Source organism: Phyllobates terribilis, unplaced genomic scaffold (genome assembly GCF_046119375.1).
Source record: "Phyllobates terribilis strain yellow unplaced genomic scaffold, ASM4611937v1 Scaffold_12__6_contigs__length_324123572, whole genome shotgun sequence".
Lineage (NCBI taxonomy): Eukaryota > Metazoa > Chordata > Amphibia > Anura > Dendrobatidae > Phyllobates > Phyllobates terribilis.
Window position 1 is genome coordinate 27,997,883 of NW_027362772.1, and position 17,044 is coordinate 28,014,926.

The window sequence follows — 17,044 nt, forward strand, 5'->3', positions numbered from 1 at the left end:
ATATAATTTTTTTCTGCATCTAGCTCTGAAAAAATATTTGGCCTTCTAGTAATGTGTGGGACTTTCTCTATTAGTCCATCTATACTGACCTCCATCAGGTTGCAAATTAAAAATAATTTTTATCTCCATCTAGCTCTGAAAAAATATTTGGCCTTCTAGCAGTGTGTGGGACTTTCTCTATTAGTCCATCTATACTGACCTCCATCAGGTTGCAAATTAAAAATAATTTTTATCTGCATCTACCTCTGAAAAAATATTTGGGCTTCTAGCTGTGTGTTGGACTTGTTCTATTAGTCCATCTATACTGACCTCCATCAGGTTGCAAACTGAATATAATTTTTTTCTGCATCTAGCTCTGAAAAAATATTTGGCCTTCTAGTAGTGTGTGGGACTTTCTCTATTAGTCCATCTATACTGACCTCCATCAGGTTGCAAATTAAAAATAATTTTTGTCTGCATCTAGCTCTGAAAAAATATTTGGCCTTCTAGCAGTGTGTGGGACTTTCTCTATTAGTCCATCTATACTGACCTCCATCAGGTTGCAAATTAAAAATAATTTTTATCTGCATCTACCTCTGAAAAAATATTTGGGCTTCTAGCTGTGTGTGGGACTTGTTCTATTAGTCCATCTATACTGACCTCCATCAGGTTGCAAACTGAATATAATTTTTTTCTGCATCTAGCTCTGAAAAAATATTTGGCCTTCTAGCAGTGTGTGGGACTTGTTCTATTAGTCCACCTATACTGACCTCCATCAGGTTGCAAATTCAAAATAATTTTTTGTCTGCATCTAGCTCTGAAAAAATATTTGGCCTTCTAGCAGTGTGTGGGACTTTCTCTATTAGTCCATCTATACTGACCTCCATCAGGTTGCAAACTGAATATATTTTTTTTCTGCATCTACCTCTGAAAAAATATTTGGGCTTCTAGCTGTGTGTGGGACTTGTTCTATTAGTACATCTATACTGACCTCCATCAGGTTGCAAATCGAATATAATTTTTTTCTGCATCAAACCCAGCCAATAGTTTTGGCCTAATACCACAGTTTGGCCACTCAGCTCCGCTCGGTTCCCATCCATTGTTTTTTTGTGCAAACAACTCCAGAGTTGTGAATTAGTTAACCACCAAAATGAGTGGAAGAAGGCCTGCTGCTGGTGGAAAGGGGAATAGGCGTGTTGGGAAGGGAAAAAAAGGTTGTGTCCGTGGGGTAGGTGTTAAAGCAACAGTAACATCTGCAGAAGAAAGACCATCTTCCAGCCAAACTAAAATGTCTACTTCTTTTAGCGGACAATGTGATAAGATCCCTTTCTTACGGCCACGTCAATCGCTACAAATTCCAGATGAGGCACAAAAACAGCAGGTGCTTCAACGGATATCAAGTGCTCCTTTAAGTGGGCTCTCCTCCACATCAACTTCAACATCACAAATACTCCAGTCCTCAAAGGTGTCACCCCAATCGCACTTGCTTCCTCACAGCTCCCAAATCTCCAGCTGCCCATCTGAGTATGAGGTAGAACAGATGGTTGAGTCTGCAGAGCTGTTTACTCATACTATAGCCTGGGAATCAGAGGTCGACTCCAGCGCTTCTGTGAATCCAGATGAGGAAATGATCTGCACTGATGCCCAGAATCTTTATGAGTCGGGTCCAGGACCAGACGCAGAAGGTTCTGACCATAATGTAGACCCTCATTCCCAAACTGTAACTCCTGTTGGTGGAGACAATGAGGAAGACGATGATGAGACTCAAATACCTGATTGGAGCGACAACTTTAGTTTTTTGTCAGGGCAGGAACAGGTTGGCTCTGAGGACGACGGGTGTGATAACGCACAGGGTGATGATGATGAGGTTGGAGATCCCACTTACTGTCAACCCACAGTCAGCCAAGAGATGAGGTCAGCAGAGGAGGTGGAGGAAGATGCTAGTGACGACGAGGTCAGGTTGCACCTTCCTGGACAGAGACGGAGTACTGGAAGCACGTCAACAACTGCATCCTCAAACACAACTCTGCCTCTCACAACAAATCGTGGTGGCTCTTCAGGTCGCATGGGTGCTAAGCCTTGCATAGCCTGGGCATTTTTTCAGATCGATAAAGATGACCCAACTCGAGTTATCTGTAACATTTGTCAGCAAAAACTAAGTAGAGGCCAAAAAATACATAGTTTGAGTACTTCATGCATGAACCGGCACATGGACATGAAGCATAAGTTGCAGTGGGAAGCTCAGTGTGCTACAATGCGGCCTAGCCGGCCGGGCCAACCACCGTCTGCCATATCTTGTGCATCCGCGGCCTCTTCATCCTCTGTGACTGGGGGGATAGCAGTCACACCTGTTTTGGGGCACAGACCTACCACCTCTTTACCCGCAACAGCCAGCATGATTGGCAGGTCATCATTTTCTTTGGAGGTGGTAACACCAGCTGGTGTTGAGCGCTGTCCGACATCGATAGCACCACCTTTGGATCAAGGCAACCTAACATGTCCGCCTGCATCTTCCACACAGAACGGCAGTTTGCCGGGGACACCCTTATCAACCCCGTCTAAGCACAATAGCCAGCCCTCGGTCCCTCAGATGTGGACAAGTAAAAGACCATTTCCTCCTAGCCATGAGAAAGCTAAGAGGTTGAATTTCACCATCTGCAAGCTCTTGGCTACAGAAATGCTGCCTTTCCGCCTGGTGGACACAGAGGATTTTCGAGACCTTATGTCCGTCGCAGTGCCCCAGTACCAGATGCCCAGTCGGCACTACTTCTCAAAGAAAGGTGTGCCTGCGCTCCACCAGCATGTCACACACAACATCACCGCTTCTTTGAGAAACTCTGTGTGTGACAGGGTGCATTTCACCACAGACACTTGGACGAGTAGGCATGGACAGGGGCGTTACATGTCGCTGACTGGGCACTGGGTAACTATGGTAACAGCAGGACAAGGGGCTGCTGTCCAAGTCTTGCCGTCCCCACGAGTTGTGCGTCAGTCCTCTTTATGTCAAAGTTCCTCCACTGCTTCTGCCTCCTCAACCTCCTCTCGGTCTTCCACCTGCACCCAAAGCCTGTCTGGTCATGCCACAAGCTTTCTAACTGCGCAGAAGGGATCCTGCACACCTCCTTACTATGCTGGCAGTAGGGCTCAACGTCATCAGACGGTTTTTACTTTGAAATGTCTGAGAAATGTGAGTCACACAGCTGAGGAGTTGTGGTCAGCTCTGGAGAACCAATTTCATGAATGGTTGTCTCCACTGGACCTGAAACCAGGGAAGGCCGTGTGCGACAATGCTGCAAACCAGGGTGCGGCCCTTCGCCGGGGCAATGTCACACACGTGCCTTGTATGGCTCACGTGTTGAACCTGGTTGTCCAGCAATTTTTAGCCCACTATCCCAGACTAGATGGCCTTCTGCAGAGGGCACGGTCGCTGTGTGCTCACTTCCGCCGTTCGCATCCTGCAGCTCAGCGACTTACATCTCTACAGAAGTCGTTGGGCCTGCCACTTCACCGGCTAAAATGCGATGTGCCTACCCGGTGGAATTCAACTCTGCACATGTTGCAGCGACTGTGGCAGCACCAACAAGCCCTGGTGCAATACGTTCTGACGTATAGCCTGGGCCAACGAGATCCAGAGGTGGGGCAAATCACGCTGGAGGAGTGGTCTCAGATCAGGGACCTATGCACCCTTCTGCACAGTTTTGAAATGGCGACGAAGATGTTTAGTGCTGACGATGCCATTATCAGCATGACTATTCCGGTGATTTACATGCTGGAGCACATGTTAAACAGAATTCGGAGTCAGGTGGTGGCACAAGAGGAGGTGGAGGAAGTAGAGGAGGAGGAGTTGTATGCGGAAGGGCTAACATCTGCAAGGTCCAGACGGTCGGCAGCACCAAGGCAGCAGGCATGTGAGGGTGGGGGAGATGGTTTTACCAGGGCGTATGGTAGCAGCCAAACTAGTGAGGAAGGTGCAGGAGCCCAGGAAGAAGTGGAGGACGAACTGATGGAAGACTCATCAGATGAGGGAGACCTTGATCACATTTCTGTTGTGCGAGGTTGGGGGGAGAGGACAGAGGAAGGAAGCATGATTGTTACCTCGCCACCAACACAACAGGGACTTGGTGCTCCTGGATGCGCAACACACATGAGTGCCTTCTTGCTGCACCACCTGCAACATGACCCTCGAATTGTGAGAATTAGAAATAATCCTGACTACTGGGTTGCCACACTGTTAGATCCCCGGTACAAAAGTAAATTTGCCGAAATTATTCCTGCCATAGAAAGGGATGCACGCGTGCACGAGTATCAACAGAGACTGTTGCAGAATCTTACATGTGCTTTTCCACAAAACACCAGTGGTGCACGTAGTGAATCTCACAGTTCCAACTTGCCAACCGTGGGACCGTCAAGTGTTCAGCACTCAAACCGTAACAGAACCACAGTATCTGCTGGTAACATCAATTTTGCGGAATCATCTCACCACTTTTTTAGCCCATCCTTTGCAAGGCCACAGGAGACACGAAGTCTGACACATAGTCAACGCCTAGAGACGATGGTACAGGAGTATCTCCAAGTAAACATTGAATCTTGTCATGCCCCGCAGCCAGCGTTCTGTCTGAACGTGTGTTCAGCGCTGCTGGTGGTGTGCTGACAGATAAGCGCACGCGGCTCTCCACTGATAATGTAGACAGATTCACGTTCATAAAGATGAACAAATCATGGATCCGAAATGACTTTTCTACCCCTGTGTCATCCTGGGGAGAGTAAAAGCTTGATGATTGATTAAAATCACCCTACCAACCGTTTTAAGCTTTTAAATTACTAATCATGTTTATCTGTATCTTGGCTGGAAAATAATTTGGGCTTTGTAGCAGTGTGCAGCACTGATTCTATTAGGCCATCTATAATAAGCACCACCAGATTTAAAAATAATTTTGGGGCTCCGAGATGCGCAAGACACATAAGTGCCTTCTTGCTGCACTACCTGCAACATGACCCTCATATTGTCAGAATTCGAAGTAATCATGACTACTGGGTTGCCACACTCTTAGATCCCCCAAACTTTTCGATCCACCTTTTCATTTTAATAAAGACAAAAAAATTTTTTGAAATTATAAGCATTAGCAGGTTATTAGAAACTGAAATCAAACAGTTTTCAACTCAAAACTTTATTCTAGGTGATGTTACATTTTCACATAGGACCCCTTGTTCGAAAGGAGCTTCTGAACTCTCTCGTCCATTGAATTTGTCAGGTTTTGGATGGTTTCTGCTTCAATTGTTTTGCATGAGGACAGAATACCCTCCCAGAGCTGTTGCTTAGATGTGAACTGCCTCCTGCCATCATAGACACTCCTTTTGATGATGCTCCAGAGGTTCTGAATGGGGTAGAGGTCAGGGGAGCATGGGGGTCACACCATAAGTTTGTCCCCTTTTATGCCCATATCAGCCAGAGATGCAGATGTTTTATGTGCAGCATGAGATGGTGCATTATCTTGCAAAAAAATGATCTTGCTGTGAAATACACGGTTCTTCTTCTTGAACCATGGCAGGAAGTGCAGTTTGAGAAAATCCACATACATTATGGAGTTCATCTTTAGCGCCTTCAGGGATCCTAAAGGGGCCGACAATCTCTCTCCCCATGATTCCAGCCCAAAACATTACTCCACCTCCTCCTTGTTGGCGCTGTAGCCGTGTTTGCGTGGGGTGTCCATCAACCAGCCATCCTCCACTCCATCCATCTGGACCATCGAGCGCTGCACGGCACTCATCCGTGAACAAAACAGTTTTGAAATCAGTCTTCATGTAATGTTTAGCCCACTGGAGCCGTTTCTGCTTGTGTGAAGTGGATAGAGGAGGTCGACAGGATGGCGTATGCACAGCTGCAAACCTCTGAAGGACCCTGCATCTTGTTGTTCGGGGGACGTTGGAGGCACCAGCAGCTTCAAAAACTTGTCTGCTGCTATGACAAGGCTTTTTTGCCGCTGCTCTTTTAACCTGACGTAATTGCCTGTAGGAAAGAGTCCTCAATTTGCCCTTATCAGCACGCACACGTGTGTACTGTGAATCAGCTACATACTTCTTGATTGCCAAGACACTTCATCCTGATCATCGCACAATGTTGATTGTAGTCATGCCTTGACCTAAACACTCCACAATTTGTTGCTTCTCAGCAGCCGACACATCCTTTTTCTTTCCCATTTTGGCAGAAAATGTAGGCTGCTTAATAATGTGAGACAGCCTTCTTAAGTAGTCTTGCCTTTCATTGGACACACCTGCCAAACTATTTAGCACAGGTGTCTGCAATTGCTTACAGTGATATAAAGAGCCCTGACACACATCACCATCAATGAGTTTAGCTGACAAACAAACAAATTCTTCCCTTATCACTCCTAAACACTTTTTGCATAATAATTTGGAACACAGTGTACATGTGCTTTTCCACAAAACACCAGTGGTTCACATAGTGAATCTTACAGTTCTAACTTGCCAACCGTGGTCTGTATGGAGTTGTTCAATAAAGGGCCCAAAATTAAGATAACATAGATGGGAGAGGTCTCTATGAATAGGAATTCCTAAGTATTTGATACCCTGTGAGGGCCAGGCAAAAGGAAAGTTGGACTGGATGGAATCCTATATGGATTTGGGGAGGGAGACATCGAGGGCCTCAGACTTCGCTGCATTGATTTTAAAATTTGACCATGTAACAAAGTGATCTATTTCAGCCATAACAGCATGGATGGATATATGTGATTGAGTGATATATACGAGGACATCATCAGCAAATAGTGAGCACTTGTACTCGGTGCCTCCCACCTCAATCCACCTAATATTGGGGTTATGGCGAATTGATGAGAGCAGGTGCTCCGTCACTAGGATGTATAAGAGAGGGGACAGAGGACATCCCTGCCTTGTCCCATTGGTGATTGTGAAAGGTGATGAAAATGTTCTGATGCACCCCCTGGGCCTTGGGACACCCGGAGCCGGACCCTTTTTGGTGGATGCTGGTGGTTGTAGTCTTCGTGGCGGCGACCCAGTTCCGTGGCTCAGGGTGGTCAAACCAGTGGCGGAACTATTTATGTGGTTTTGATGTTTAAATGTCCGACTACGCCACCCGTGGATTGCGGTCAGAGTGAACCGCCGCTGCAGGGCAGACCGCTGAGGCTGGTGTTGTGGGTGCAGCAGAGCGTAGCATAACTCCCCACGGGAGGAGTATAGCCTCAGGGCAGTGTATGCGGAGGATGGGGGTGATGGTGCAGGGCAGCAGCAGTAACGACACGGAGTCAGTGATGCAGTCCAGGGCCTTTACTCACAGTTCTTATTATCCAGACCACGTCTGCAGATAACGGCTGCCCACGTCGTACTGTGCTCACCAGGTGAGGGGCTCAGACAACTCCCAGATAACTTTGGAGCGCTTCACAGGACCCCCTTTGTGTGTCCTTTGTCTGGCCTTTCTTACCAACCCTTCTGTCCGGCTGCCTCGGGCCTCCTCTTGGTAAACTTGGCGCCAGTTTCCCTGACCCTATGTGGTGTCTTCCTAGCGGGTGTAGCGAGGGGCTCCGGTATCTAGCTGAGGGTTGTTTCCTGCCTCCACTAATTTCGGGGACCGGTCTCCCACTTTGGCCTGACCCCTCCACGCAGGTGGATTCGGGCGTGCGGTGGCGACTCGCCCGTCCGCACCCCTGGGATCCCTTCATTCTTCGTTCCTGGAGCCTTCTCCGCTCCTCTTCCTTCCTTCTCCCTCTTCCAGGCCTGGGCCTCTGTTACTAGGCCCGCCTCCGGAGCAGAGCTCATGCAGAGCCCCTGCTCCCTGCCACTTCTGCTCAGACTTCTCTGCACTGAACTAAGATGGTGCCCACCTTTTATACTCCCTTCTCAATGCACCCAGGAACTGCTTCCTCTCTGCTCCTGCACTACAGGGTTCCCCTTCCTCAGTGTTCCCTCCCCCCACTCCAGCCAGGGACAGGGACTGTCGTGCCCATCTCAGAGGCATATTGGTCGCCCTGCCCCACGGCAATGTGGTGTAATGCATGCAGGTGTCGGGTCCTGATCCACACTCCATCCTTACCTGAGAGTGAGATATCACACCTCTGGGTGAGGTGCATTACCTCTGTAGCAACCGAGCCCTCAGGGTGCTACAGTTCCATTTATCTTCAGCCTAGGTGACGGATTTTGATACAGGGCCGTGATTTTGGCTATAAAAGGGTCCCCTAGACCCCTACCCCAAGCTTTTTAAGAGAATCATATATGGCGTGCCAGGAGACTCTATGGAATGCTTTCTCAGCATCCAACGAGAGTATCTAATTACAAATTTTTAACTGCATCTAACACAGGAAATACTTTGTGCCTAGTAGCAGTGTCTGCTAGTCAGCGGATTATCCCGGCTGTTAAGCAAGCTACACCACCTGTAGTTTGGACACTTAATTTTTTCAAATTTTTTCACTTAATTTTTTCAAAGGAAATGCTTCGGGACCACGGGATACTCAGTGAAGAGCATCAGGAGGCACCCCAAGGCATAGGGGCTGGGACTGGCATTAGCATGCCTTGCGGTGGACAGCCGAGCTCGATCCTTATAAAATCTTTTTAACTGCAGCAGCTTTAGTGGACGCTACAGGAGCTGGAATTACGCGGCTGCTGGCATGAGACTTGCCCTCCAATAGATCCTTGTAAATGGATTTAAAGTGTATTCATTCAAATTAGAGAGACAATTTAAATTAAAAAGCTTAGAGCTGCCTCCACCACAGGGGGGCTCGCTCGACCCACCAGCGGACAGGCACCAGTATTGGGAGAGGGGGGCTGGCCGTCAGGGTTCACCGCGGCTCTGGCACAAACCCGGCGACACGGAGGTGGCACGGGCAGGAGCGGACTGAACGTGTCGGCTTCTCACTTTTTGGATTTTAGAAGGGCATGACATGCCTATATCTGTGTCTCCCCCTCCTTTTACTCCTCCACCTCTTTTCTTTTTGCATGACTATATGTACTTGTCACTTTTCCATGTGTTAGTTGTGTCTTCTGAGCAGTTTGTCAGCTTTTGGACACCTTTGAAGGTGTTTTCTATGTGTTTCTATGTGTTTTTGTTTGCCTGCCATTGGTTTTAACGGTGTTCGAAGGTGTTCGACGAACAGTTCGACGAACAGTTCGGCGAACACACGGGTGTTCGACGAACCGAACCGAACTCGAACACTACGGGGGTGGCTCAACACTAGTGATAAGTCTAGCAATTTGACCAACAGGAGTACACAGGACTGTAATGCAGCGTATAACCACTGCGTCTCCTATACAGCCTGCCTGCCTGCCTGATATCTGGGATGGATATTAGTCCTGAGAAGGACTGTTTATTTGATTTGGCAGGCTTTAGAGACCCTAAACTAACTATTTCGGAGTATAAATCTCTCCCTAGCTCAGCAACACTGACCGTACACTGGCTGATCCGGAGCGACTGTGTCCAAGATGGCGGCGCCCGGTTTTAAATACTCGAGGTGACGCTCTGCGGCCAGCCAATCACTGTATTGCCGACAAAAAACATGGCTGCGGCATTACAGTGACTGGCTGGCAATCCCTTCATGTTCATTGGCTCTGTAAAGAGCGCCAAACTTGCAGGGCGGAGACTCGAGCTCACGCTCGAGTAACCCGGAAATGCTCGGTGCTCGCCGAACATCCCGAGTAGTGAGATGTTTGGGCGAGTACCGAGCAGTGTCGAGCATGCCCGCTCAACACTGGTCCTTATACTTTACAGCTGTGATATATTTATCTTCAAAGGATCCCATAAAAATGTTAGCAAAAGCAGGTGCTAACTTAGTGCCCATCGCTGAGCCGATGCATTGATGGTATATATCATAGTCATAGGTAAAATATTTGTTTTCCAACATAAACTTTAGACTATCAACATGACAAAAGAAATTATTTTTCTTTCTTATTCTTATATAGTATATTTTTAGCATGAGCCTCTAGTATGAGTTTTTTAGGTCAGATTCCAATTTTGGGAATGGGTTGTAAGTGATCTTTTATAGTATTTTTCTTCAGAGAGAATTCTCTTTGCTTCATTATGATAGAAATATCAATACGATCTAATGGAGAAATCCCTGAGCTGCAGATGAATATCCTTATTGATAGTCTAAAGTTTGTTTTTGAAAATAATTATTTTACCTATGATAATAAAATATTCCATCAATGCTTTGGCACATTTATATATTATGGGTTTATCGTGATAGTGAGGAGCAAGAAAACCGCAGCGTCTGAATTCACATGCTCCTGCATTGAGTAGAAGCACTTCTCCCTCTTATTAAATGGTGCTGGTTTCTTTCAGCAGTGCAGGAGTTAAACTGCTCAGCTTTAAGTCTCTGTAGCTTCCTTCTTGGAGGTTCTCAGCTGTGCAATATTAGCCACTCCCCTCTCCTATATTGTCTCTGCTCTGGCTATCTAGAATGCCAGTGTTACATCTTGTACTGCCTGGTAAAGGAGTGAAGGTGTCAGATTGGATAGAGGTGTTTAAAGAGAGTTTTTCTGTGACTGTTGCTTGGAGTTTTGGCTGTGTGCATAGTCCCACACTCTTCGATTTTTGTTTACCTTCCTTATCCCTTCGGTGTTTCCCTCTGTTGTCTGTGATTGCATATTTTGTGTGTTTGGTATTTTATTTTATCGCTGTACGTCTTCCCTTGTTTGCCTGGTTGGTGTATTTACATACACTATCCCTCCCCACTTACCTGGGTGGAGGAGGGGAAAGATAAAAGCTTATTCAGGAGAACAGCAAGGTACGTGGCCCCACCATCTTCACCATCTGAAGTAACCTGGGGAACAGGGAAGGATTGGGCGCCCCTAGGGTTAGGGACAGGGTAGGAGCCCCTGGTCCCGGGTTGTCAGACAACAGCATAGTGACACTATGAGTACTAACGTAACACTTGCTGTGGCTAACATTTTTATTGGTTCCTTTCAAGATAAATATATCACAATTGTAAATCATCAGGACAACAAAACCCTATTTCAAAGATATATAAACAATTTATTCATTGTATGGAAGGGTGATGAAAATAGCTAAACAAAAATAAGAAATTAATAAAAATTACTGGGTTTTTGAACTGACCCTGAACATCAAAAGAAACTCCATTGAATTTCTGAAAATAATTATTGAACCAAAAAAATAATGGGATTATCACCATAACATTTTTAAAAAACACTGAAGTCAGTAGTCATATACATTTCCATAGCAGTCATTACAAAAAATTGCTGAAAAATATCCCTTTCGGCCATTTTAAGAAGATACACAGAAACTGTACTAATACCAATACCTACATCTTTTCTAAAAAAAAATATTTGCTGAAAAGGAATATCCCCACAAATGAATTGAAAATGCTTTTCAGAAAGTAAAGCTTCTTGATAAAGAATCATGTCTCACCAATATCAAGAAAAACAACAATAAAAAGTTAATAATCCATCAAAATACATTTCAGTACTACATAAAGGTGCATCTCACAAAAATTAGAATATCATAAAAAAGTTCATTTATTTCAGTTCTTCAACACAAAAAGTGAAATTAAAATATATGAGTTTCACTTTTTGCATTGAAGAACTGAAATAAATTAACTTTTTGATTATATTCTAATTTTGTGAGAAGCACCTGTACAATAATTCTCATAAAAGGATATAAAAAATTCTTGAAAAACATTGGAGCTCACTACTAAAATGTCCTTTTTTAAAAATGGTATACTTCAAAAAAGCAAAAAAATTTTTTTAAAAAAGCACCCAAATTGCAAAACATTCCAACACCCAGCAATATCAAAAACCTCCAGCCAGCAATTACCTACAAATAACACAGAAATGGGCAGCTATATATGTCGCACTCCCAGATGTCTATGCTGCAAAATCATTAATAACACTCATCACAATAAACTAAGAAAACTTTTAAAATTAAATATTTTTTAACATGTCAATCCCAATTTGGTATTTATCTGATTACATGCTGCTTCCAGAAACAATATATAGGAAGAATTACTCAATCCCTGCATAATAAAAATATAATAATAATAATAATAATAATAATAATAATAAATAACATAATAATAATAATAATAATAATAATAATTAAATAATAGAGGAAATAAACCTATCTAATATAAAGAATAAATTGATGCAGTGCAGTCTATCCAGATATTTCACCCTGGTCCATCCCAGTCATGACAACCCAATATCCATAACACTCATAGATCACAAATCGGGAACATACAAAACAGATTCAATTTACTCAAAAGAAAAGAAATCTTCTGGACGTACAAAACACAAACTGTTCGTCCTGTGGGATTGAATGAAGTGACAGAAGCAGCGATCCAAAGCTGAGAGATCAGCACACATGATTTCCCATAATGGATACAATTATTTCTTCTCTATAACGTTACTGAAAACTGTGAGGACACCTACTGGTTGATCAATGAACTGCACCTCATTTATATGTTTTATAAAAAGACCAATACTATTATTACAAATGAGGTTTTCTTTATGATTTGTACAATTTTTTAACATTTACCCTTTAACAACATTTTTTTGATATTTTCCATTTTTGGATTTTTTTTCACAATTTTTTTTATTTATTTTTTTCTTTTTTCTTTTGAATAAACATAATTTTGTAATTTCTTACTAATTGCTTCATCATGCTATAGGTCTCTTTTATTTAAATATTAGATACTTTTATATGTTTAAAAAAAAAAATTCAAACTGTCATTCCTGCCTAAATTTGTATTTAAACAACCCATCACATATCGACTGATGAAGGCCCGGAGCCGAAACCTGGTTTGTGAATTTGAGATCCTATATAAAAAGGTATTTTAATTACTGTATCCATCACCATCGTCACTGGTGGAGAATATTTAATATATATGGTCTTGGAAAAGTGGCCAATTTAATTAAGGAAGAGATGAAGATGTAGATTAGAGAACTTGAGTTAAGGAGTTAGTCTCAAACTTTTTGTAACTTACCCATGTATGTAATTATATAGGATAAAATACAAGAATCATTTCCAGCTGAGCAGGTTTTCGATTCTCCCTTACATGCAGTGTCACTCAGCGATGTGCACTCAATACACGACAGAGAGTAACCTGGAAGACAAAAATAAGGAGAAATCTCACAACCAAAATTTCAAAAACAGAAACAATTGTTGACCTTTCATGAAATGAAGGCAGATTAGCGAGAGTCCATTATGAGATATTGCCTTACTTAAAAAGGTTCAGGATTTTGTGTGACCTGTTGCCCCCTGCTGGACATAAATTGAAATGCAATGTGTTTGCTGTATTTTCAAGCAGAACTAAATTGCAGTTAACACCATTTTTTTTCCTTGCTTCTCAAAGCATTAATTAAAAAAGCAGCTTAATGGTTAATGTTTGCAAAGCTGCTAATACATACAGAGCAGCCAATCAATGGCCTCAGAAGCATACTGTATTTATAAGCAGATTATCAGTTCAAACATTATTATTATTTATTACTATAGCGCCATTTATTCCATGGAAAAGGGGCATGCATAGCAAAAACAATTAGAAAAATCTTGAACGAAAATGCAACCGCAAACAGGTACAGGAAGAGAGAGGACCCTGCCTGCGAGGGCTCACAGTCTACAAGGGATGGGTGAGGATACAGTAGGTGAGGGCACAGCTGGTCATGGAGTGGTATGGTGGGGCGAGGGTTACTCCACATTGTAGGCTTGTCGGAAGAGGTGGGTCTTCAGGTTTCTTTTGAAGGTTTCCCTGGTAGGCGAGAGCCTGATGTGTTGGGGTAGAGAGTTCCATAGTAGGGGGGATGCACGGGAGAAATCTTGTATGTGATTGTGGGAAGAGGCGATAAGAGGGGAGTAGAGGAGGAGATCTTGTGAGGATGGGAGGTTGTGTGCAGGTACAGTACCGGGAGACTAGGTCACAGATATATGGAGGAGACAGGTTGTGGATGGTTTTGTATGGCATGGTTAGGGTTTTGAAATGGTGTCTCCATGTAATGAGGAGGCAGTGAAGGGATTGACAGAGAGGAGAGGCCGGGGAATAGCGGGGGGACAGGTGGATTAGTCGGGCAGCAGAGTTTAGGATAGATTGGAGCGGTGTGAGAGTGGTAGAAGGGAGGCTACAGAGCGGGATGATGCAGTAGTCGAGGCGGGAGATGATGAAGGCGTGCACTAGGGTTTTGCAGAGTTGTGGCTGAAGAATGTGCGGATGTGGGAGATATTTTTCAGTTGGAGTCGGCAGGAAGTGGAAAGGGCTTGGATATGTGGTTTGAAGCAGAGATCTGAGTCCAGGGTTACCCCGAGGCAGCGAGCTTGCGGGACTGGGGAGAGTGGACAGCCATTGACATTGATAGATACTGTAGGTCAGATGGGGGGGTTGAGTGAGATGAGGGAAAGATGATGAATTCTGTTTTATCCATGTTAAGTTTTAGAAATCTAGCAGAGAAGAAGGATGAAATAGAGGACAGACATTGTGGGATTCTGGTTAGTAAGGAGGTGATATCAAGTCCAGAGAGGTCGATCTGTGTGTCATCAGCATAGAGATGATACTGAAAGCCATGAGACTCTATGAGCTGTCCCAGGCCGAAGGTGTAGATGGAGAAGAGCAGGGTTCCAAGGACTGAACCTTGGGGGACACCGACAGATAGGGGGCGAGATGAGGAGCTGGTGTGTGAGTGGGAGATGCTGAATGTCCTATCTGTTAAATATTAGGAGATCCAAGATAGGGCCAAATCTGTGATGCCAAGAGAAGAGAGAGTCTGTAGTAAGAGGGAATGGTCCACTGTGTCGAAGGCAGATGACAGGTCCAGGAGGAGGAGGACAGAGTAGTGTAGCTTGGATTTAGTGGTTAGTAGGTCCTTGGTGACCTTAGTCAGGTCAGTTTCAGTGGAGTGTTGAGGTCAGTAGCCTGATTGGAGGCAGTCAAAGAGGGAGCAGGAGGAGAGGTGGGAGGAGAGATCAAAGTGGACATGTTGCTCGAGGAGTTTTGAGGCATAGGGGAGAAGTGATATGGGGCAATAGCTAGTCAGAAAGGATGGGTCAACAGCATGACCACCAAAGCAGTATGGATGACCTATGCTGACCTATGTATAAAAAGGATTGCAATTGCACAAAGGATCTTACACTGCAGACTGGTGTCTCCATTAGCAGAATAGTGAGTGCAGCTCTGGAGTATAACCCAGGATGTAACTAAGGATCAGTACAGGATCAGTAATGTAATGTATGTACACAGTGACTACACCAGCAGAATAGTGAGTGCAGCTCTGGAGTATAATACAGGATGTAACTCAGGATCAGTAATGTAATGTATGTACACAGTGACTGCACCAGCAGAATAGTGAGTGCAGCTCTGGAGTATAACACAGGATGTAACTAAGGATCAGTACAGAATAAGTAATGTAATGTACGTACACAGTGACTGCACCAGCAGAATAGTGAGTGCAGCTCTGGAGTATAATACTGGATGTAACTCAGGATCAGTACAGGATCAGTAATGTAATGTTTATACACAGTGACTGCACCAGCAGAATAGTGAGTGCAGCTCTGGGGTATAATACAGGATGTAACTCAGGATCCGTAATGTAATGCATGAACACAGTGACTGCACCAAAAGAATAGTGAGTGCAGCACTGGAGTATAATACAGGATGTAACTCAGGATCAGTACAGGATCAGTAATGTAATGTTTATACACAGTGACTGCACCAGCAGAATAGTGAGTGCAGCTCTGGGGTATAATACAGGATGTAACTCAGGATCCGTAATGTAATGCATGTACACATTGACTGCACCAGAAGAATAGTGAGTGCAGCTCTGGAGTATAATACAGGATGTAACTCAGGATCAGTACAGGATCAGTAATGTAATGTATGCACACAGTGACTGCACCAACAGAATAGTGAGTGCAGCTCTGGAGTATAATACTGGATGTAACTCAGGATCAGTACAGGATCAGTAATGTAATGTTTATATGTGACACCCCAGGGGTCTGGTTGCCACAGTGATAGAGATATTACGTCTGAGAGCAGGTGGGAGGTCTCTTGGTCAGGGATCCTATGCATGCCACACCTCCTGCCCAGTCCTGGGAGGGGAAGAACTTCCCCTATATAAACCTAGGGCTGAGGCAGGGTTAGTGAGTAGAGAAGAAGTAGAGACAGAGAAAAGAAGCAAATATAGGAACAGAACATCAGGAGCTCTGTGGGAGCAGTGTTACAAGGAGTCAGGGGCTGGCAGCTGCAGAGCTCGCCCTGACTGAGAAGATTTCTTACCGGACCCGGAGTCCGAGGCTGTGGGGACTAACTCCTACCCAGCAGCAGAATCCGTCAGGCAGGGGATTCCAGGTCCTCTGGCCAAGAAACCCGAAGGCACGGTCACACGCATGGGACCAGCACCGCCGTCGTGGAGCGGAAGCTACTAGAAGGCCCCGAGTCACCGGCCATACGGGTGAGCACCACACGGTACACTGAGGGACGTGGGCTACTTATACCCGCCTCTAGCAAGGTAGCCAGAAGAGTACAGTTAGTTTGGGAGGCCTACAACTCCGCCTGGCCAGGGGAGATCCCATCTGCTCAAGGACTGACCAGGCCCCAATCGCTAGCCAGTACTCCGGGAGGGTCTATCTTTGTCACCAGTAAAGACCCTGAACTACACCGTACCGTCTCCGAGTGGTTCCTGCTACCCCCATCATCCACGTCGGCTGCCCTGAGGCCATACCCCTCCCGTTGGGGGTTATACTATCACGCTGCACAATCCTACCACCGGCCTCAGCGGTCTGCCCTGCAGCAGCAGCTCCTTAGCTGTACTCAACGGGTGGCGTAGTCGTCCAACATCTACCGCTGATACATCGCCGCTCAGTTTGACTCCCTGGGCACGGACCGGGTCACCGCCACGAGACTACAACCCTCAACAGATCTGGCTCCGGGTAAGCTCCCGCGTGCGCAACGCAGCGCGACACAAGCCCAGGGGCGCGTCAACTTTTGGCGTAGTCGGCAGGATTTCGTGCCCGCAACCACCGGGTACTGCGTGCCTGAAAAAGACTGTTCAAACTTACCTGTGGTGAAGATTCCCGCCATCCGGCGCCATCTTCAGCCTTCTT

General features: G+C 45.2%; 1 protein-coding gene across 2 annotated transcripts in view; it reads right to left on the minus strand.

Annotated features, from left to right (window-relative positions):
* LOC141172972 (phospholipase A2 inhibitor and Ly6/PLAUR domain-containing protein-like) overlaps nt 1-17,044 on the minus strand; it is a 113,599-nt gene that overhangs the window by 78,076 nt on the left and 18,479 nt on the right. For both annotated transcript variants that reach the window (XM_073657583.1, XM_073657582.1), the window contains exon 2: nt 12,942-13,061. In XM_073657583.1, coding sequence (XP_073513684.1) covers nt 12,942-13,061 — 120 coding nt within the window. The remainder of the gene's footprint in view (nt 1-12,941; nt 13,062-17,044) is intronic.